This window comes from Lepisma saccharinum, chromosome 15 (assembly GCF_977018435.1).
Source record: "Lepisma saccharinum chromosome 15, izLepSacc3.1, whole genome shotgun sequence".
In the NCBI taxonomy this organism is placed as follows: domain Eukaryota; kingdom Metazoa; phylum Arthropoda; class Insecta; order Zygentoma; family Lepismatidae; genus Lepisma; species Lepisma saccharinum.
In genome coordinates this window covers 41,126,819-41,150,488 of record NC_139243.1, presented here as the reverse complement: position 1 = coordinate 41,150,488, position 23,670 = coordinate 41,126,819, and the positions used below count along the sequence as shown (strand labels likewise).

Genomic DNA, 23,670 nt, shown 5'->3' with positions numbered 1-23,670 from the left:
TATGATACAATATTTTTCCGTATCATGATATTGGTAATATATCATCTCCACAATATACAGGGTGTAACATAAATATATGTCAATACTAGGGGAACATATTTCTCACATGGAGACCATGAAAAAATATTACATGAACATGGGTCCAGAAATGAGTCATTGACGTGTTAGAGTGCATTTTCGAAAACGCTGCACACTGTGTATGAGGCGAAAGCGGTGTAGTGTGGAACGTTGAGAAAGCTCTCGGATGCCACATACCCCACATCTGAACTGGCGGGAAACATGGTGGGAGACATTGGCGTTAACCCCGGGTGAAATTGGGGGGGGGGGGTCAAGAAACACATCGTAGTCAGGAAACGCTTTATTGACATGTTACAGTTTGTATGCTACATACTACACAACACCCCATACCAGAACACTGTACACCAGATCTGTAGGTACCAGACAAACAGGTTCACAAGAAATGCTCAAAATGTCTGCCATGCACACGGAGACATGCAGCAACTCGCCGTTACATACTCTCCTGGATGTGCTCATGAATTCCTGGAGAATTCCGTATCGTATCGCATCCGTCCAGAATATGGACACAAAGAAGACTCTCAGCATCATGCACCGGTGTTGCATACACAAGAGCCTTTAAATGACCCCACAAATAAAAGTCTAGTGGGTTGAGGTCTGGTCCTCCATACGTTCATCCGGAGTTCACCAGAACGTCTACTACATTACATGCGGATTGCATGTTCTGGTATGGGGTGTTGTGTAGTACGTAGCATACAAACTGTAATGTGTCAATAAAGCGTTTCCTGACTACAATGTGTTTCTCGACCCCTCCCCCCCAAACCTGCCAATTTCACCCAGGGTCAATGCCAATGTCTCCCACCATGTTTCCTGCTAGTTCAGATGTGGGGTATGTGGCATCTGACAGCTTTTTCGACATTCCACACTACACCGCTTTCGTCTCATACACAGTGTGCAGCGTTTTCAAAAATGCGCTCTAACGCGTCAATGACGCATTTCCGGACCCATGTTCATGTAATATTATTTCATCGTCTCCATGTGAGAAATATGTCCCCAAGTATTGACATATATTAATGTTACACCCTGCATATCATCAAATATCATGACGATACATTGCCGACATTATATATATCACCAAACTATCATGACGATATATCACCACCATGATATATATCGTCAAAATATCATGACGATATATCATCTGGACGATATATCGCTCAACACTAAATTGATTGATTTGGCGTTTTAAGTCCACTTTATGCACAGTAAGGCTAATCGAAACTGGACCTACAGTTTAAAGTGAGATCCGAATACTATAAGCCTCCACCGGATAGACCAGCACTAGAAAATAGATGATGTTCGCAAATTTAATGCAACTTAATAGGGACACTAAATGGGATAACATCATACGTTCATGCTTGATTGGTGCCCAAGCATGTCCAGTTGTTGACTTTTGATTTCACCACCTAACTTCCCAGGTTCAGATTACAGTTTGGGCACGATGTGCTTTGTGAGTGTCTCTTCATCAGTGTAATCTAATTAGCACTCATTCTCATCATCGTGATTAGAATAAAGCAGGGTGGTGAAAAATCATGAATTTCGTTGGAAAAATTATTTTTGATGACTTTTAAAATTTAAATCGATTTAAAAAAAAAGACTAATAATTGCTTGTATGGCTTTTGGCACCATACATTTTCCTATAGAAAGGCTTTTTCTGGTAAACAGCCCTGTAAAATATTAGAACAGTTTGATAAAGGTAAATAAAAAATTACATGTAAATATACATTTTTTTTGTTTCTGATACTGTACACATGAACCTACTATGGAAATATTTGTTGAGTGTTTCATTAACTTTACTTCTAGTGAAAATTAAACATTCTGGATGCACTATAATATTTGTAACTTAAAATATTTTTTATAGTCTTTGTAACTGAATTTTGTCAATCTTTTACATGATAGTATGCAAAATATCAGCTGACATGTTTATTTAGAGTTTAATGATAATGACACTACTTACTGTTGTGAGTACTTACTGTTAAACATGATTGGTATTTTCTTTATTATTCTACAGAAATATTAGGCGCATCCAGAAAGTAAGTTTCCCACTCGCCCACAGGTGGCAGGCCATCAGTTATTACAGTAGATATATGCAAAAAATAGGTGATAGGTGGAACTAATTCCCACAAAGACGGGGATTGAATTTTTTAGTTTGTTGTTGGTATTTTTTTGACATACTAAAAGTCTAGAAAAATGTGAGTGTGCGAAATGCGTTTTTTTGGTGGCCATTTTGAAATTTCTTTAAAAAATCATAAGAAATCGTGTGTGGTATCAATTATGGAAAATTTCATGCTGAAAAAGATTATGAGATTGGTTTTAAAAAAAACAAAAAAAAGAACAAAATAGTGGCCGAAAAACTGAAAGCTTATGCAGTGTTGAAAATCATATTTTTAGTAATCAAAATGTGTTTTATAATACAAATGCATATGTATTTCATCAATCTTACATAAGAGAAAGGCTAAATCTAATAGTCTTCTTAAGTTTCTTCTAAATCACTTTCTTCTAGTGCAGTATTTGTGCAATCTCTACCAGAACAGTTACAACATATCTCAGTACATTCCACACCATAACGTCGACACGTACATCTACCACTACCACACGGCTCATTTGTATCAGTTTTGCAGGTGCAGCGGATCATTTTTGTAATAACTCTGGTGCAGGGCTCATTTCACATGTTATGGGCTGTAGTTTGTCTCCTAATTTTTTCCAACCCCACTCTTCGGGATTGGCAATATTGGTGTTCATAGTTTTCCAACAAAGACATTTCAATGTACGCGGAGAAGATGAACAGCAACATCTTCTGTAGGTGCCAATCTTGCAATATTAAATTCACTTTTGGCAGTTGTGATTTTTTTTCAAGTAGAGATTATATCGTAGTAGGTTCAGAGTCTCTGTCTTTGGATTTCCACCGTACAATGATACCTATGCTTTGGTGCCAATATCTGTGAGTTCCTTTCTGTTTGCTTTTCTGATTCAAACAGAGTAGCGCAAATGCTAAATTCCTCACATTTCCAAAAATGTCGATATGTTGCTGATTTACTTTAACCAAATAAGGAGCTTGTGGTATCGCATCCAGTTAAAGCATCTGAAAAGAGAATAATTTTGCATCCCTTTTCGCCAAGCACATGTTGCATCGATTTAATATCACGTTTTTTATCACTGAATGTAGATGACTGCAAACAAATATTTCATGTATTATAGTAAATCAAAAGTACAAGAATATCGGTGTCGTCAGCAACAACTGTTACATGCTTTTCTTCTGCCAAGGTCAGTGCTGTTTTTACAATAACTGTGTCAGCATCATCTGTAGCATGAATCAGAGTGTAGCCATTTGCTTCTAAGTGTTTCCCAAGCATGGTTATAAAGCACTGTTTATTTTCATTATTAGAAAGAAAGGGTCCTTTGCCAATAAGAAGTGGAGAGCTCTCAGTAAATTTCACTGTTACTGATGATTGTTTTGTGCGTATCTGATGCTCTACATCCTTTGTACTGGAGATGGCATAGCCATCAAATACAATTGTCCCAACCTTATATTGCTTAGCAATATGACTGCTATATAGTTGTAACACATCTCAAAATTTTCCAGTTTTTGGCCATGGCAATTTGTGTAGTAGTGCGCCCCCATCAAGAACATACGATGTTTCCGCAGGTAACATGTAATTTAAACTATTTGCTATGTCATCCAAAGTTCTTGCCAATGATGATTTGGCACTTTTTCTCAATAACTGAGTTTCTGGAAACATTACTGTACAGACCTGTATAACGCCAGATTTAACCCGTTTCTCACTGTCAGTAATAAAGCGACCACAAAGCAAACAGTGTTCTTTAAATGTAGATGTTGGTATATCCGACCGTAATACTCTACTGCAGCTGGCTAGTGCTTCATTCTGAGTATGCAACTTCAATTTCATATCACTCTTAATATTATTGGGATTTGTGTACAGATGGCAGCATTCGACATGAACACTCACAGGGTGATCAGGAAATGGTTCAAATAACTCATGGATATTGTCTTTTCGAATTTTACTGATGATACCTTGTATACCTTTAGTAGACAACTTAACACACTTTGAAGTTTCGCTTTCACTTTCAGAGCACAAGATACAGTTCCTTTCTGCCATTTTCAATTTTAAGAATACTTGAAGAAGTCACCTGAAAAAAAAATGGAATTTAAATATTTTTACACACCTACATCATCTCTGTAAACATTTTACTTCTAAAAACTATAATTATATTATTTTCCATCATGAAATACCGTGTAATTTGTTACCACACATTACTTTCTTTAATTTTTGATGTTTTTTTAAGATGGCGGCCAAAAAAAAGTATTGTGCACACTCAGATTTTTCTAGACTTTTAGTATATCAAAAAGATACCAACAACGAACTACAAAATTCAAATCCCGTCCTTGTGGGAATTAGTTCCACCCAAAAACCTATATCTCCTGTACTAAGTATTGAAACCGGTTTTGCACATGCGTGAGAGGCACATGCCCTGGCTAGTGAATGTCCTAGAAGACGCCTCCCGAAAGTCCTCAGTAGCGTCGTGGCAGCGATGAAACATGGTGGCTCTTATTCCATCTGCAGCTGCGTGCGATGTTCATTCAGTGATCAAGTTCTTCAACGCACAAAACATACATCCAATCGAAATTCATCGTCAGCTGAGCCAGGTGTATGGGCCAGACGTCATGAGCAAGCAGATGGTGCATCGTTGGTGCAGGACATTTACAGAAGGCCAGCAAAATGTGCATGACGACAAGCGCAGTGGGCAGCCATCGGCTGTCATGGACAAGCTTGTGGAGCAGGTGCAGCAGCGCATATTGGAGGATCGTCGTGTCACGTTCACGGAACTCAGCAGCCATTTTCCGCAGATTTCTCGGTCGTTGTTGCACGACATTGTTACCAAATGCCTCTTGTTCTCGAAATTGTGTTCCCGATGGGTGCCGAAACAACTGACACCCGAACATAAAGGAAAATGCATGGTCATGGCGCTGACATTTCTGCAGCGTCATGATGATGACGATTTTCTCAACCGGATCATCACAGGGGATGAAACATGTTACATACAGTACCCCAGAAAGCAAGCACAGAAGTGATGTGCACGGTGTTCTGGGACAGACAAGGCATTCTGCTCATCGAGTTTCTGTCCAGAGGTGAGACTGTGAACGCTAACCTACTGTGAAACACTGGGGACATTGCGACGAGCCATTCAGAATAAGCAACATGGTAAGCTCAGAGCCAGGGTGATCTTGCTGCACGACAATACGAAACCGCATATGGCTAGGTGCACTTCACTCCTTCTGGACAGGTTCGGTTGGGAGGTGTTCGATCATCCATTGTACAGCCCGGATCTCGCTCCCAGTGATTACCACCTGTTCTAGCACCTGAAAAAGTTCCTGTCCGGTCAACATTTTCACAGCGACGAAGAGATTCAGACCATGGTGGAATGACAAACAGATGGATGCAAGGGCATGGCTCTCAGCCATACTACAAAGCTCTGGTGTCAACATAGTGGCCACAGCCAGGAGAGGGGGTGCTTTTCAGAGGGTGACAAGTGGAGTTTCCGGTTTTGTTCTTTTCTGTAGACCACTGAACTGAGTGTTTTTTTCTTGTTGTCTTTGTTTTACTTCTAGTGAGAAGAATCAAGTGCATTGCGAAAGAAATATTGCCTAACTGTGCTATTTACGGCTGTAGCAATCATTACAAAAAGACAAAAGGAACGAATATCAAGTATTTTGGATTTCCTGTTAAAGAAGAAGAATTTTGTTACAAATAGGTATTGGCTTGCAGGCGGAAGGACAAAGTAAACAATTTTATCTCTCTCTTTATATATACACACACACACACACACACACACACACACACACACGCACACACACACACACACACACACATATATATATATGTGCATGTATTATGTGCTTTCACGTATCACATTTTACGTTGCTTTTCTGCCTACTTGGGCTGATTGCGGCGATAAGACTTGATGATCATATGAAATTTGATCAAGGGACAAACACAAATACTGTTACAAAGTTCAGGATTCAAACCCGGTAACTTCCGCGGCAATATCGCGAGTCAAGAACCCAGCACCCTCAGTCACCGAAGTGACTCAGGTATATGTATATATGCAGTCTTAGGTGTGTGTGTATATTTACGTATATGTACATATACGTACTATACATATGTGTATATATAGGGTTATTAATGCAGTTTGTGTTATATGCTCTTTCTTGCCTCAAATTTATTTCTAAGTTATCGTGCATATAGTACCGTACAATGAAGGCACATTTTAGAGGTTTTAGGTGTAGGGACACACACATTCTCGATCTCGGCCATTTAGGAGGTGATGTAATCAGTACCATGCCCCGGTTGCCTTTACCATAAAATTCCTGCACTACATTTGTTCGAACAAGTAGCAAATGTAACAATAACAAATTCTTCAGAAAAATAAATTTAAAAGCTTAATTTTCCATTTACGTAATGCTTTTCCATTGTCATTTCTAATACTTTCTCCTTCAATTCTACTCACGTGGTTGCAATAGTGTACCGAATATTTTGGGGGAAGCTGAAGCTGGAGACTATTTTACCTGTAGGAAACGCTTTAAAATTATCAAGTAGGAATGAATTTCCCCATCCTCTATCTGTGCCTCTTTCTGTGTGTATTCTAGCCCTTAGAAAATCTGAAAACAACTGTAATGGGATTCAATATGCTAATATGAAAGAATTAAAACTACTTTTCAAATGTAAGAGAGGTAGTCAGAATTGTGACAGTGTATGGTTAAAATTTGAATTTCCATTTTCCAAAAACAAGAAGAAGAAGAAATAAAGGTAAGACTATATGACGACGAGAATTAATTATGATACATGAAATCTATGAGAGAACACTCTGAAAGGAGTGCCCAAGTCTGGACTGGATGTCGAAGCCTTCGCTAAGTCTGACACTCAACATGCTTGAACACGAAAGTTCCTGTGTGTGTAAGACTAATAGAAAACACAGAAGAAAGCTATGCACTAGGCTCATGCTGACCAGTAAGGCTGAAAAGAGATTCATTAATAAATGACACTTTTTCGCAACATTGTATTTGATATTTGCAAGATACCACCTACATTCTTAACTATTTCCTTATTTTTTTCTCAATTTTTTGGCTCGTGCCTTTGGAGGGTGCAACCCCATCATGCCCTTCCCTCAGTACACCATTATATGGTTATTCCGCTTGTTTTGAAGTTATATTGAGTCTGTAGTTGAAATTTGTTTCACGAAGAAAGCTTCACTGTAGAGCGAGCGGACTTCCTCTCTGGCAATGATGATGACATCATGCACCGGAAGGGAGAGTTTTCAGGATCGGCTTGCATCCACCTCATTAGTCTTTCCACCATGGTTCAGACAGCTGTCACACAGTGTTTCAGAGACCAGGCGGCAGACTTCTACGATGCCAGGATACAGAAGTTGGTCCCATGCAATGACAAGTGCCTGAATTCTGGAGGGAATTATGGTGACAAGTAACTGGACAAGTGCTGGATCTGTGGCAATAAATCATTGAATGAAATAATGTTTCCATTTTGGGTACGACCCCAGGGAAACTTACTTTCTGGATGTGCATAACAGTTAGCTATTTTTGCCCATAAAAATTATTGAATTTTAAATCAAGATAAATTTAAAGGTGTTTACAGTTTACATATTACATTTCCATTCGTATGAACTTCACCCTATCAGCACATATATTTTGTTTCCTTTCTTCAAGCCTAATAAACACCATTAATTAATTACGAGATTAATATACTTTCACCAAAAGTGATTCTGACATCTACAAAATCCTTAAACTAACTAACTAACTCTCTAGCCTTCTTAAACCCGAAGGTTCATGGCTGCAGCAACACAGGCCTTCCATCTTTCCCTATCTTGAGCAAGATCTATATACTCTTTAACTTCTAGATTCGTTAATTTATCACTTTACGATGGAAATAACATATATTAGCATACTGATACGTACGTGCTTAATTTCGCTTGGCGTTTTATTTTTTTCCGAGCTTGCCAACAGCTGATTAGCCTGTGCGCCTGTTTGTGCAAACATGGCACCGCAGAAAACTCCAGCCACTTGGCAGCCAACGAGGAGACAGAATTTGGTCATGTTCTGCTGTTCTGCATTCTGATTGCACACCGCTTCTTATCGTGGCCCGACTGTAGGAATTTTCACTTGGGGGTGAACACATCTAACTGCTACTCTGACAGCACAGAGCCATGTATTGCTTGGCTATGTTACATAACACTTAGCTCATTTGCTCTTCCTGGCTCTCCTATAATAAAGCTAACGTAATGGCAGTGCACGATCACATTATTACCCCTCCCCCAAAAACTACTGTTGCGCTCCCAAAACTTGTTTCCCTTTCCTCAGTTATAATGAATTTCTAAAATCTCAAGTAAAGATGTTTCCGTGGAACATCGTGATTTCCCAGCGACAGAAAGGGCACCCTGGTAAAATTGGAGGCTTAGCTAAAGCACTTGCAAAGAAAGAAGCTGAGGCTGAAAAGAAAAAGGATCGTATGGAAAAAAAAATGCTGGAGATAGAGGAGCAGAGTATTAAATCAATTACTAAGCAAAATCCAGTCCTACTGTCATCTTCAAGTGAAAATGAAAGCGATTTATCAGGTTCATCTTCAGTTCCAGGTCCCTCAACCTCCGAAGGGCCTCCGAAGAAACGAAGTAGAAAGTAGTATATCATTACTATCGTAATAGAAAGTTTTCTCATGTCTGTCACTAAAATAAAAGAACGATTAAATTAAATTAAATAAAATGTTTTACCAACAGTTTAAATCTAAGCTTCTTGGATTCTGTGATGATTATTAACACTGTTGCTTTCTAATCAATTGTACATACATAATGAAATTTAAATTATGGCAACAATTTTTTTGAACCCTCAAAACAAGATCATGAAATAGTTATTTGGAGAACACAACACCAAATCATTCCATGGACGAATCTATTTGAGATGTGAATTTCAGCTTAAAGTCTCTAAATTTTCCGCAGTTATCATGGTCACCATATTGGTGACCTACTCCACTAATCCCTAACAAGCATGTAAGGGGAGACCCTTATTGAAGACACCAAAATGCCAACCTCACTTTCACGTAGCACACTGTGCACTGTATTTGGCAAACTAATGATGTCAAGCACCTGGACCTGCAGTCTGGGTAATGCTGTGTGGGGCTTGTGTTATGTTATCCCTACATGTTTGTGATTGTCCCTTCATCCAGCTCCTTACGATTCATCCTCATCTTTACAATTAGCCAAATGTAGCTGAAAAACAAAGTACAATAAACTAAATGAATCCATCATCCTAAACCACACAATCTATCACAGAGTTTTTATTAAAAACTTGAAATTCAATTGATGCCTTAAAATTGCTGAAAGTTATGCTTCTTCACCTTCAAAAATGTAGACTACTGTTGGATTAAAAATTATAGATACTCGAGTTTGGACTCCCATTAAAAATTAGCCAGTAGACCTAGATTAAAACGAGTTACATCAAAATGCATCTTATTCAATTCTGTGTTAATTTATGCTATTGCTAACCACTTTATATATATATATATATATATATATATACAGGGTGATTCTAAAGGTATAGTACAAACAAAAACCACAGATACCTCCCATGAAATAGAGACGAAAGTTCCCCTTCCACTTTGCCGAGAGATGCCTCCGTGAGGAGCTAGACAACGCCGAAAACGTGTGAAATTGAACTTCACACCTCTGTACAGCCAGTACCAGTGAAGATAGAAAGGCGGAACAAACGAAGTCAAAAGGAATACCAAAGTTGCCCATCCGAAAAACACTAGGCGGCAGCTGCGCAACGCATGCGCATGGGGTTCCACAAAGGAAATAGGAGTGTCCCGCAAGACAAGTGAAGGGAAAGGGTAGCGATCGACAACAGTAGGGACAAAAGAAGCAATGAAGCATGAAGTAACAATTGCACAGCGGGAAACAAACACATGCAGCGCGTGGGGAGACACCGCAGCAAGAACAAAGCATGGTTCAATAAAAGAGAAAGAGGACCGGACGGGGAATGGTATATGTCAAGGAGACAACAAATGAGGGACGAGGGATTCCCCGGAGCAGCACCGAGGGGATGTCACACAGAGGTCGTGCGCCAGCAGGACAAACACAGCAACTACGGGCACAGGAGGTTTATTGCCACGCAAAGGTGCACTTACAGATAGGAATAGTACGTAGTACGTAGTCGTACCCCGGACTGACGTTGTTACAAAAGTTGCTCAAATTGACGACCACCACATTCAATGCAGGCATTGCAGCGTCGCAGGAAATTCTGGCGAACCCTATCAAAAATCCCTGGCATGGTACACACCTCGGCCGATGCTGCAAGTATCCGCGCTACCAATGTTTCCTTGTCAGGCACCGGGGTCTCGTAGACGAGTGTTTTCACATGGCCCCACAAGAAGAAATTCATTGGTGTGAGGTCAGGCGAACGGGCGGGCCAGGGGACGGGGCCCTCTCTGCCGATCCAGCGCTGTGGGTAGGTATGGTGCAAAAGGGTTCGCACTGTGCCATCAAAATGTGCAGGCGCTCAATCCAATTGAAACCACATACGATGTCGCACGTTGAGGGGTACATCTTCTAGCAGCTCTGGAAGGACTGATGCAAGAAAGGTGCGATAGAGGAGGCCATTTAAACGTGGTGGCAGCAGGTATGGGCCGATAATCTGTTCATCAATGATACCTGCCCAGATATTCACTGCAAACTGGGTCTGATGGTGCACCTCGACTGCTGCATGTGGATTTTCATAATCCCACACATGGCTGTTTCGGCAATTGAAGATGCCCTCACGGGTGAATGTTGCCTCGTCCATGAAAAGCACATGGCGCAAAAAACGGGGATCGTCGGTACAAAACTGCAACAGTCGTTGACAGAATTCCACACGTCGTGGGTAATCCCCAGCCTGCAACGCGTGGACTCGCTGTGGATGATAGGGATACAGCAGATCATCATGAAGGACATGCCACACTGTCGACTGTGACACTCCCACTGCACGTGCAATGCTACGGGTGCTAGTGGACGGTGTGTCGTCCACGCGAGCAAGTACGTCCTCCTCGACCGCCGCGGTGCGCACATGTCTTGGGTGACCGACATGATGGCCTGCACATAACACACCCGATTCACCAAGGGTACAGTGCACGTTCGAAAACAACCTGCTGTCGGGTTGTCGCCTCTCCGGATACCGTCCGCGATAAAGGCGTGCAGCTGCTCGGCCATTGCCATCTGCAAGGCCGTAGACAAAATGCATGTCCCTCAGTTCTACAAATGTGTAGCGTTCCATGGTACGGTGAGGATAGTGCCAATTATGGAATACTGTACTGCAGTGCACAGGTGGCACACACACACACACTGGTTACAACGGCTGCGAAACAACGTACTCAATTGTCGTACGTCAAGCACACCACCACCGCACCGGCTCTTTCACTGACACGCTCCCTGACGCTGCACTTCCAATCAGCCCACACGTCCGCACAGCACTGTGGTACAATCAGCTGACGTTCCTGAGCCACCCGTGCTTGTGCTCTTCACTACCTGACCACTGCCGTCAGGTGGGGCCATGTACTCTGGGGCCTTGTCATCGTGGAACACATGTAGCGTCCTTCATTCTTGCCCCATTCACCCACAACACGTACTTCGTCCGTCTTGCTCGAGCCGCCGGGGAGCACTACGTACGATCGTGTGGTGTTTGTGTACACCAATGTGGGGTAACCCAGCAGTTGAACAGACGTGCATACCCCCACGTAGCTTCATTACACGATTGTCCCACACAGTTTATCTGTCCAGCCTTGCTCGGCCCGGTCTCACACCCACGCGGCAGTGTGCGGCTGCGGCCGAGGAGGGACTCAAGTTGTTCGGCTAGGGTTGCGATCGGAAGCAAGCAGCCGCGTCAGGTCTGGGAACGGTGGACCTGGTGATCGGGATGGAAACATTCCGACCTCGTCCATTAGTGTCGTCCACCGTACGGAGTGGTGGGGTCCGTACGACACTCCAGCAGCCTTTCGCCCGCTCCCACCCAGCGATGTGCCTCCGGCTTCATTTCTAAGAGGCTGATTGGGCCCCATCACGACGTTTGTTACAACGTCAGTACGGGGTACGAGGTCCTATCTGTACGTGCACCTTTCATTAGCAATAACCTCCTGTGCCCGTAGTTGCTGTGTTTGTCCTGCTGGCGCACGACCTCTGTGTGACATCCCCTCGGTGCTGCTACGGGGAATCCCTCGTCCCGCATTTGTTGTCTCCTTGGCAGGTACCATTCCCCGTCCGGTCCTCTTTCTCTTTTGTTGCACCGTGCTTTGTTCTTGCTGCGGTGTCTCCCCACTGTGTTTTGGGGACTCCCCTTGCGCTGCACCACCAGCGCCGCCATTTCTGCCCCGAACCATGTGCGCGTCTGTTGCCTGTCGAGTGTCACGGACCACTTTGCTTGCATTCTCGGTGTGTTTTTACATCCTACGTCGTCCTCCCGTGGTTCTGCAACCCCGCACTACTTTTCTCGACTGCACTGCTTCAGTCATGGTGTTTGTTTCCCGCTGTGCAATTGTTACTTCATGCTTCATTGCTTTTTTTCTCCCTACTGTTGTCGATCGCTACCCTTTCCCTTCACTTGTCTTGCGGGACACTCCTATTTCCTTTGTGGAACCCCATGCGCATGCGTTGCGCAGTTGCCACCTAGTGTTTTTCGGATGGGCGACTTTGGTATTCCTTTTGACTTCGTTTGTTCCGCCTTTCTATCTTCACTGGTACTGGCTGTACAGAGGTGTGAAGTTCATTTTCACACGTTTTCGGCGTTGTCTAGCTCCTCACGGAGGCATCTCTCGGAAAAGTGGAAGGGGAACTTTCGTCTCTATTTCATGGGAGGTATCTGTGATTTTCGTTTGTACTATACCTTTAGAATCACCCTGTATATAGTATGAATTCTATTTTACCTAGTCATATCATAAATTCTGTTACAAAGTTAATAATGAACTACAGGCACAGTGAGCAAGCTAATGTATTAATATTTGGATGTTACAAAGGTACAGGACTTGCCAACACAGAGCACCAATCACTGTTCAAAATGGCCACCTCTGGCCTTCACACAAGCCTGAAGTCTCGATCGCAGCATGCACGGTCTCGAGGGGAAGTCCGCCACTGCCTTCACAAGAGAACGCTTGAGACTTGCATGGTTTGGATGCCTCTTCCTACAGACTATGCCCTCCAAAACGGACCACAACCTGTAGTCCAATGGGCTGAGGTCGGGGCTGCTGGAGGGCCAATCAGCCGGAGCAATGAAATCAGGCACATTCCTCTGAAGTCACTCCTGTGCGGTCTTTGCCTTGTGGGCCGGTGCTCAGTCCTGCTGGAAGCTCCACGGCTCATTGTTCAACATGGTGCGGGTCAACGATTTCACAAGTGGCTCCAACACTGTCGCTTGGTACACTTTTGCAGATGTTTTCACACAATTTTCACAGAAGTGGAGGTCAGTTGTGCCATCATACGAAAAACCCCCACCAAACCATCACTCAGGCAGGATGATGGCTTCTGAGGATCCGTGGCATGTTTTCACGAGCTTTCTGGCATGTTGAGGCATAAACACGGTCGTTTTGATGATTGTAGGACTCTTCAATCATGAAGATTTTCAAGTCCGTGAAAAGGATAATCCAGTGGCCACCATTTGCATAATGCTGAAGGAGTATTTTTGTTTTCTGCTCCCTCTCACCTTAAGCTGTGGAGTGAGGAAGTGACCAGTACTTTCCAGATGAGTGCAAAGTCCTAGGTCACTTCGGAGCGCACGCCACATCGACATTTTTCAAATATTCAGCTCTCGAGCCATAACTGCTTGTTTCTTAACAGGATTTCATCGAATCTGCACCGCCACTGCTTTCACGAACTTCTGGCTAATCACGCTGTGAAGTCTACCTTTCCTGGGGTGGTCCTCAATTGTCCCTATATCACAGTATCTGTTGATGGTCCGATGCATGAACATCCTTCTGATATTCAACTTTTTCAGGGTGTTCAAAATGTTCAATGATTATTTGCCAACTTTGTGCAGTGCGATTACTGCCACACGGTTCTCGTATACACCCCACTTTATTTGACTCACAGTGAAATTTACCTTTCCGCTAACACAGCCAAACACACAATGATACTGATTGTTGTTTGATCCAACATTGCCGGGTTACCTTGCCAACCAGTGTTGCCATCCCTGTCTAAACTTTGTAACAAAATTTATGATATGACTAGGTTAGGTTGGCTACAAACAAGCTTTTTTTGTTTTACTAATCGGTGTTATTTTCCCCAAAATTCACATTTTCATTTTAGAGCATTTTCTGGCAAATACCTGAAATTATACCTTCATGGTGTTTTTAAACTACCGTTTCAAATTGTAAGTCACATGGCCTACGCCTCTTAGTGAGAGTTTGGATATCTTGGAACTTATTTTGGGAAAGTTATTTTCCATACCCCCTTTTTAATTTTAATGTATGGGTTTTAGATAATTTAATATTCCCCATATATACTGAAGGGTGCATAATGACCATAAGTGGTGACGAACCCAAAAATTTAAAAATCAATGAATCTCATGTGACAGATACCGATATATTATTGCACCAAAAATTGGCACTAACTCTTTTTACTTTGTTAATGTTACGTTTCCCAAAATTCACATTTTTGTTTTAGAACAATTTTCTGCCAAATATACCAAAACTTTATACTTTCATTGTGCATTTTAAACTATTATTTTAAATTGTAGTTCACATGGTCTACGTATTTTCGTTACAGTTTGATAAGTTGGAACAGATTTTTGAGGAAGTAAAAGTAAAGTGCTCCCTTGTGCTTAGCTTCTGCTGGTTCCCTAGTCATGTGCGCATACAGGGGAACTAAGCAGCTGATGCTGCCACCAAGTCTTCTGATGACGACGTTCTCGTCCATCTGCTGCCAGCTAGCGACCTGCAGAACATGTTTTGTCGTAGCCTTCTTGACACATGACAGGAAGCGTGGGATGCTGAAATGGGGTACAAGCTTCATGCTACGAGGGAGAATCAAATGAAAACCGCAATTATTTTTTCCCCACTATTTTAATGCAGGGATAATGTTTGACAGAGGAGTCCATAGCCGCAGCAGATCGGCTTATTCAGGAAAATCGGTGTGTCACCCTGGCTGAAATGGCTTCCTTGCTGAATATGAGCTTCGGTTCAGTACAACACATAGTGCATGATTAACTCCGCTACAGAAAAGTGTCTGCCAGGTGGGTTCCTCCACAGCTGACGAAGGAACTGAAAGTCCGTTGGGTTGACGCATGTCAAGAGCTGTTGAGGCGTTATGAAGAGGAGGGTGAGGATTTTCTAGCTCACATTGTCCCCGGGGATGAAAGTTGGGTGCACCATTTTCAACCGGAGACGAAACGTGCAAGCAAAGAATGGCGACATTCGTCTTTGCCGAAACCAAAGAAGTTTCGCAGCCAGCCCTCTGCAGGGAATGTCATGTTGACTTTATTCTGGGATAAGAATTCTGCTCGTGCAACCATGAAAACCATCGATGACCTACGCTTCAAGTGCCTACCACATCCGCCATCCTCACCATATTTGGCACCATCTGATTTCCACATCTTTGGTCCATTAAAGGAGCACCTTGGAGGGCAGAGGTTCAAGTCTGATGAAGACATCCAATCGGCTACACAGTCAACCGAAAGAATTTTTCTCATGCGGTATCGAAGCACTACCTATCCGATGGCATATGTGCATTGAACTGGGAGGGGACTATATAGAAAAATAATGTACAATCGAACATTATCCCTGCATTAAAATAGTGGGAAAAAAATAATTGAGTTTTTCATTTGATTCTCCCTCGTAGCATGAAGCTTGTACCCCATTTCAGCATCCCACTCTTCCTTTGTACCCCATTTCAGCATCCCACGCTTCCTGTCAAGTGTCAAGAAGGCTACGACAAAACATGTTCTGCAGGTCGCTAGCTGGCAGCAGATGGACGAGAACGTCGTCATCAGCAGAATTGGTGGCAGCACCAGCTGCTTCGTTCCCCTGTATGCCCACATGACTAGGGAACCAGCAGAAGCAGACATCAGTACTGGCAGATGAAGACACGAGCTGTCTGAAGATGCGAATCCAGAGTCTGCAACATGCTGGTCAAATCTCTGCACACAAGGACTTCCTTCAGACCATTGACGTCTGCAAAGTCCAGTGCCTTTAGAATTGCATAGAACTTTGTCGTACAGATGGACAGGCAGGATGTAGCATGTAGCTGGAATTTTGAGTCTAGGACGAAGGCGCAACCAACTGATTCGACTATCTTGGACCCATCCGTATAAAACACATTAAAATTGGGGTGCTTCGCACAAAGATCTAATTACCGCTGCTGGTATAAAACCATTGGTGTTTCTGTCTTTGGAAGCGGAAAGCACCAGAACACACAAGAATACCAGTATAGTGGACGGTGTCTATGATGCAAAGCCTAGATGGGCAGGCAGACGAATAGACAACACATCCGTAATCGACTTCGACTGATAAGTGAACGGTACAGGCAGAGCAGTGCCATCCTATCAGCACCCGAAGAAGTATGAGCTAAAATACGTGAAAGATTAAGAACTTGAAGACAAGAGAACTTTAACTGGCAAATGTGAGGTAGCCATGTTAATTTCTTGCCGAAAATGAGGCCCAGAAAGCGGACATCATTCACGAAGCACAGGGGAGATTTCCCCGTGTACAGGTCAGGGTCAATATGGCATGTACGCTGAGACAAAAGTGGAAGTTGACGAGAATCTGACGCGAGAAGCGACAAAAGATGGTTAGGTCGTCCACATAGAGAAGACCACATACAGGGGCAAATATGTTGGTCATAACACTGTTCACTGCTATGGCAAACAGTCACACTCAACATGCTGCCCTGTGGAATGCCGTCCTCTTGTAGATGAGGATCAGGAAAGGAGTTCCCAACACGTATGCGGAAGTATCAGTCACTTAGGAAATTTAGGATAAAGTATGCCATGTGGCCATGAACACCCCATGAATGGCGCTGCTTCAGAATACCAAATCGCCATGTTGTGTCATAGGCCTTTTGGAGGTCGAAGAAAACTGCAATTATTGACCATGCGCTCCATTAGCTTGCACACACAGCTAGTTAAGGCAATCAGCCTGTAACTAGATGCTGTAGTGCACTCTTTTCCTGTTTTTAAGATAGAAACAATAATTGCCTCATTCCAAAAGGAGGAGGAATAGACCCTTCACACCCCAAGTTCGGGATCGAACTCCCATTCAGTGAACGGATAGTTGAATGGCTTGGTGATAAGACTTTGAAAAACTATAGGACGTTGTTCCTGATGGTCCTTCTCACGGCGGAAACGTAGTTTGTAATTTTCTGAGCTCGAAGCATCAGAAAACTGTGTGGCCAAGATATTTGCTATGTCTCTGGATTCGGTGACCAAAGTCCCGTCGTGCTCCAGAGCAGTGAGAGGAGCGGATGGACCTCCCTGGATGTGATGTACTTTGGTCCAAACGGCTTTCGATGAAGCCTGCTTCATCAGAGATGACACGTATTGGACCCAGCACACCTTCTTACTGGCTCAAATGAGCCGACGGCACAGTCACGCTTAATGAAGAACTGCTCGAGGTTTGCAGCAGCGTAGATCCTGTTGAATTGATGCGGTCCTTGATGGCTGCACTGATCTCCGCAGTCCACCACAGGACTGGGCAATGTCTCACAGGTCCACTGGGATGTGAAATGGAGGCTTGTGCAGCATCAAGGACTCGTGACACGAATATATCTAGGGCGTCAATTGGTGGCAAAGTCGATGCAAGATCGATTTCAAGATCCACTACACACTTGAATGCACCACAGTCAGCAAGACTGACATGCCAGTGGGAAGGGGGGGAAGGGTTCACGATGAGCGCTGAAGATGATCGAAGTTGAGAAAGAGAGGGAAGTGATCACTCCCACAGAGATCAGTGTGAATGCTCCAAGAGGTGGAAGGAGCAAGCTGGGACTGCAAAAGGACAAGTCCAATAGGACTGAGCATGGAGTGAAATATGTGGGAGTTCCATCATTCAACAACGTTAAACCTGACGTCTCACGGAATTCATCTAGAATTTGACCCCTGGGCTTTCTACGAACAGAGCCCCCTACAGACGATGGTAAGAATTAAATTTGCCCAAAACAGCCACAGGACAGGGAAGTTGTTCGATTTGTGATTTGATTTATTTTACTTTGATTATTTGGGCCACTTTTGGCTAATTTGCCAAGATGGGGATGAGTGATGATATAATGAAATTGATGAATGGACACTCACAATCATCCATGCCCAGGCCAGGATTCGAACCCAGGACCCCTGGCATCGTAGCATGATGTGCTAACCACTCCGCCACAGGGGCCGGCAGGAAGTTGTTCGAATACAGAAAGGAGGTCCTGAAGAGAGAGAATCGCTCCTCCCTTGAAATTGACACAGATATTGGCTGTGGTAGATGAACCCAAACGGCAACAGCTTGGAGGGGGGTGGTGAGAAAGTGTGGGTGGAATCTCGAACACCAATTGCTACACCACCGTGTGCACGACGATCCTCAGGAAGCTTGTCCGTGCGTTAAAGCATGTATCTGTTGAGAATCACTGATTCATTTGGGTGAAAATGTGTCTCTTGGAGACATATGATGGCAGGGTCAAATTCGGATATTAGAATTTGCAGTTTCTCGAGATGTGTGCGGAAACTGTTAAGGTTCCATTGGAGACAAGAGGCCATGATGTAAGGTTTAGAGTGGCCATCAAATGCGTACTCTATTAGATATCCCTGTCACTTTTGTAAATTAATCATCTACGGCGTCGTCCTCTATCATGTCCTCGAGTAAGGACACAGAGGGCGATGGGGATGGAACAGTGTGGTAGTGCAGGGTGGTGGATGCGAGTGCTGGTTTCCTCAAAGCGGAGCGAGCTGATTCGGGAAGCATTGTTGTCTGAGTGGACACGTCATTGGTTTGAATGCCAATACTGCGACGGACAAGAGCATTAGAAGCAGCTGTAGCGAATGGCACAGGTAAAGTAGTGTGTACGCTTCCACGGAGACAACGCTTTGCGTTACCAGCAGAGATTTTCTCTGTGCCAACCAACTCTCGGTTCTTCTTTTCCTCTTGGAAAGTGGGGGAGTCACGATGCCAGACTGGTTGCTTGCCTTTGCAGGTAACGCTCTTTTTGTTTTAGCAGACTCATCGTTACTATCTGTTTTTCAACAATCCTAATCACAACGTAATGGGACACTGACGTGACGTTATTTGTCTTTTCCAACAAACTTTTTGGACTCAAAGGCCTCCGACGTTTTCCCCCCATTAGAAGGTGATTTTGTTCCCATAAACAGTAAGGTTTTATTAGGAGGGTCCATAAATTGTCACCTTGACATGCCTTCTATGCCGAGGAAGACCTACCCCTAAAAATAAAGGCAATGCAAGGAAGAAGTCTAAATCCCTGTGGCCACTTTTGCAGCTGCAACTACTCCTGCAGCCAACACTGTCGCATCAGCATGTGCAGCAAACACCTTGGGATAGTATTTTTTGCCCCGAGGTTGTCTCCTCTAGCAGGACCCTTAGTTATAGGGAGGTCAACAGGATGGAGATGAATGACGTAATGGAATGGTGAAAATGTGACATATGGACATGAAAAATGAATGAAATAAGATGATAATGGCCTCCCTACTAAGCTCCTCGCCCCTTCAAGGCAGTCCTATATAGAGGGGGCAGAGACTCCATGATGGTGGCAATTGCACACAGCCAGTTTCATTTGTGTCAACATACAGCATTTTGCAATGTAATATCTTTATAACTGTGATATAGAGTAATGTTCATTAGAATTTGATGCATTTCTTATTTTTTCATTGCTTTACACAAGTGCTTTAATCTTTTCTCTTTCTCTCTCTCTCTACCTGCCAACAGAAAATTGTGCACATAAAATCCATTACTGAAAACTTCGAAAGGAAACATACTGGCACATATTGCTAATTATAACAATGTGGATGACTGATGATTGGGGACTGAGCCGATACCAATGTATCTGTACTGGTCAGTATCATTGGTGTTTGTATCAGATAGCAACAGTTGGAAATTGTTTACTGATACCGCCCGATACTTTTGTGGCATCTTGGTCTTTCAGGAGCTTCACAAAAATACAATACAACACTTTTGTGGAGTCTAATTATACTGGAAAGTATTCAAAATTCAAAGTTTATTTTTATATTGCGATAGTTTTGTGATTACATAATGTGTAATTTAATATTCTGATGTAATTTTTGAAAATTTTAAAGCAAAAAATTTTGGTAAATTGATACTTGAATAGGGTAGCTACTCTAGGACCATGATAAAATTCAAGTATAATTCCCGGTTTTCAAGGCGAACTTTCCAAAAATTCAAGCAGATATTTTCTCTATTTCAACCTTACGTATTGCCGCCTCTCAACATCCACACACAAATATCTTAATAATATAAAGGGTCTATGTGATTCCAACATCCAAAAATTATAATTCAATTAAACTGTATACGTAATATAATTAAAATATTTAATTTAAGGTGCTGAGTTTCTATTTACAATCAGAGGTGCGACCACGAATTTTTGTCTGAGCGGGCGGGGAGAAAATGCCAGGATAAATGTACTAATAATAATAGTGTTATTATTATAATATTATTATTATTGATTTGTTTTATTTTACTTCGCTTTTTGTGCCAGGTTTGGCTATTTTGTGAAGATGGGGATGAGTGATATGATGAAATTGATGAATGGACAGTAACAGCTGGGATTCGAACCTGCCGGGGCCAACATTGTTGTTGTTGTTATTATTATTAGTAGTAGTAGTAGTAGTATCAAAGACGTTATTATCCTCGTAAATTATGCAAAAAGGGAGTATAAGTTGGTACTAAAGCATTTGTGTTCGAACAAACTATTTCAATTATTTTTTCAACACATGGCACAATCCCACTTTAAACAGTACATCCAATCCCGATTATCCTTTCTGTTCATAAAGTGGACTTAAAAACACAAATCAATCAATCAATTTTACAACATTTTTTTCATTTAAATAGTTCGGCATCCATGGCCGACTCCCGCCGCCCCCTAGCTATGGTTATAAACTTGATGAGACTAAGAAAAGGAGGAATTGCGAGTGAAGCAAGCAAGAAAGTTTTACGAATATAATTTTTATTTGCATAAAATGTGAGTAGGATTTGTATTAAAAAAGTTGTAATTTTTCACGTCTACGGAGAAAAATTCAAGTAGAATTCACGCATAATTCCCGGAGCCAATAATTCATGCATAATTCCCAGAATTCAAGGAATTCCCCGTGAGTAGCCACCCTGTTGAATTACTTGAATTGTTGGTTTAAGTCCACCTTATGCCCAGAAAGGCTAATCGGGACTGGACCTAAAGTTTAAAGTGGGATCTGAACCACTATGTGACTCCAGCAGGTATCAAACCTGGGACCCCTTGATTACAAGGCGATGACACTACCACTGCACCACCTTGGAGGCTTGGAATATATACACACTAACAGTAATCAATATTTTGAACAGCTCTTAGTTAATAAAATTTTCAAGTGTTGGTATTGGTGGGAATCGATGAGAGTTCAGGCATCGGTATCAGTTTTAAATGGTATTGGCTCTACTATTGATAAGATGAATTTGATGAATGGATGCTTACAAAGGACACCCATGCTCAGGCCAGGACTCAAACCTGGAAATGTTGGTGGAAATGCTGTGTATGCTGAAATTCTCATTTTGTCTGCCTTGCACCCTTTCTTAGGAAAAGAAAAAAATTAAGTCCACCTTGCAATGCTTAATAACCAGAGCCCGGATTTTGATGATGTCATCTCTTCTTCCTTATGTAGTATGCATTGCTTTTAAGTATTAAAACCCTGAATATGAACCTCTGATTATAAAAATATGAATTTTACAGTGCATTGTTTAGTCATATATTCTACATTTTAAGTTCTAGGTAATTTATTCAAATTTTACTTCTTCTGTTCTTCTTTTGTCAAAATCGAAAAAAAAAAGTAATGTAATTGCATTACATTTCACGTGCTAATTTTTAGCCAGGAACTGACATTTATTGCCTTGATGTCTGCAACAATGAAAATAAAAATTATATTGCCATGTGATTGTAGGAACAAAGCAACATGCCACTCGACATTCTACTGCAATAATTTTGAATAAGGTAACATTTTTACAGTTTTTTTATACTTAACAGTTACATACACCTTGAAATTTCAGTTCTAACATTACAGAAATATGAACTATGCCATACTAATTGTCATACCAGAAAGAAAGACAAAATTTTAAAGTCACTTTATTGATATTTTCTGGTCATTTTATAGATAATTTTTCAGATATTTTTAGGTCCTCAAAATCCAGGCGCTGTTATTAACATATGAAATGGACTTACTTGATAATGTTGCTTGCTCGGATTGCAATCTTCCACTGCAGCGACGTAATTCGTGAGAAGATTCTCAGACTCATGACACATATCTCGGAAGTCTTGAAAGGTCTCCAACTTGTCTATACACGACACACACACAAACTTTGGAAGGCTGTCATCTTCAGCAACCTGTTGGAAAACAGATATGTAAAGGCAATTAATAACTATGGACAAGGTAACACATGGCAAGGTAAATGCAGATGGAACCTGTAATTTGTAACAAGCTAATGGTTTCTAAATGCATTACATTCCACAGTATCCCTTTTTATTCACTAAGTAACGTTGTAGCCTTTTTATCAAGGGGTCCTACATTCGATACCTGGTAGAGGCACATGGCACAGTGGTTTGGATCCCAATTTAAACTGTAGGTCCAGTCCCGATTAGCTTTTCTGTGAATAAAGTGGACTTAAAACAAAAATTCAAGCAAATCAATCAATTCTATTCATTAAAACACATGGGACAAATCAAGTGGTAGTACTTTGTATGGTGTGGTGTACTACTAGAGGGTAGGGGATACTTTGTGGGGTAACTCACAAATTCATAAATGGTAAATGACATTGAGAGGCACCTTGTTTTAATATATTTCTTAATAACATACAACTTTTGTAGAAAGCCTAAAACTACAGGGTGGCCCAAAAGTCCTGCACCATAGGCGTATGATGAAAAATTGAAATGTTTGCGATTTCTTCTTGTAGGTAAACCATGTTGACTACTGAAGAGTGGGCAGATGCTATGTTAATGTGAAGACTACTACCACAGTGAGGAGTAGATGGACCCGGATCGAGAACCAGGAGTGCACACCACAGTTGACATCAGGGACAAACAGCATCTGTGTTAGCGAATTTCTTCTGAGGGCCATGCTATTTCACCAGACTTGGTGACCCACATCCTGCAAGCGATGGGTGACTGCGTACAGTTGTGTTTTGACAATGGTGAACAAATATTCTAATCCAGACTATGGTGCAGGACGACTTCTGGCCACCATGTATTTAATGGTTTCAGTAAGCTTCAAAACAGATTTAATATTTTTAAAGCTGAGAAAAAATTGCAAAAAAAATAATAAAAATATGTCATCACATGATATTCCAGTGTGAGTTGAAGAGTGGAATTCTGTAAATT

At 42.1% G+C, this 23,670-nt stretch overlaps 1 protein-coding gene across 5 annotated transcripts in view; it reads right to left on the bottom strand.

Annotated features, from left to right (window-relative positions):
* LOC145999687 (uncharacterized) overlaps positions 1 to 23,670 on the bottom strand; it is a 112,774-nt gene that overhangs the window by 83,598 nt on the left and 5,506 nt on the right. For all 5 annotated transcript variants that reach the window (XM_083136901.1, XM_083136899.1, XM_083136900.1 and 2 more), the window contains exon 2: positions 22,519 to 22,680. In XM_083136901.1, the coding sequence (XP_082993027.1) occupies positions 22,519 to 22,599 (81 nt within the window). In that variant the 5' untranslated portion in view covers positions 22,600 to 22,680. The remainder of the gene's footprint in view (positions 1 to 22,518; positions 22,681 to 23,670) is intronic.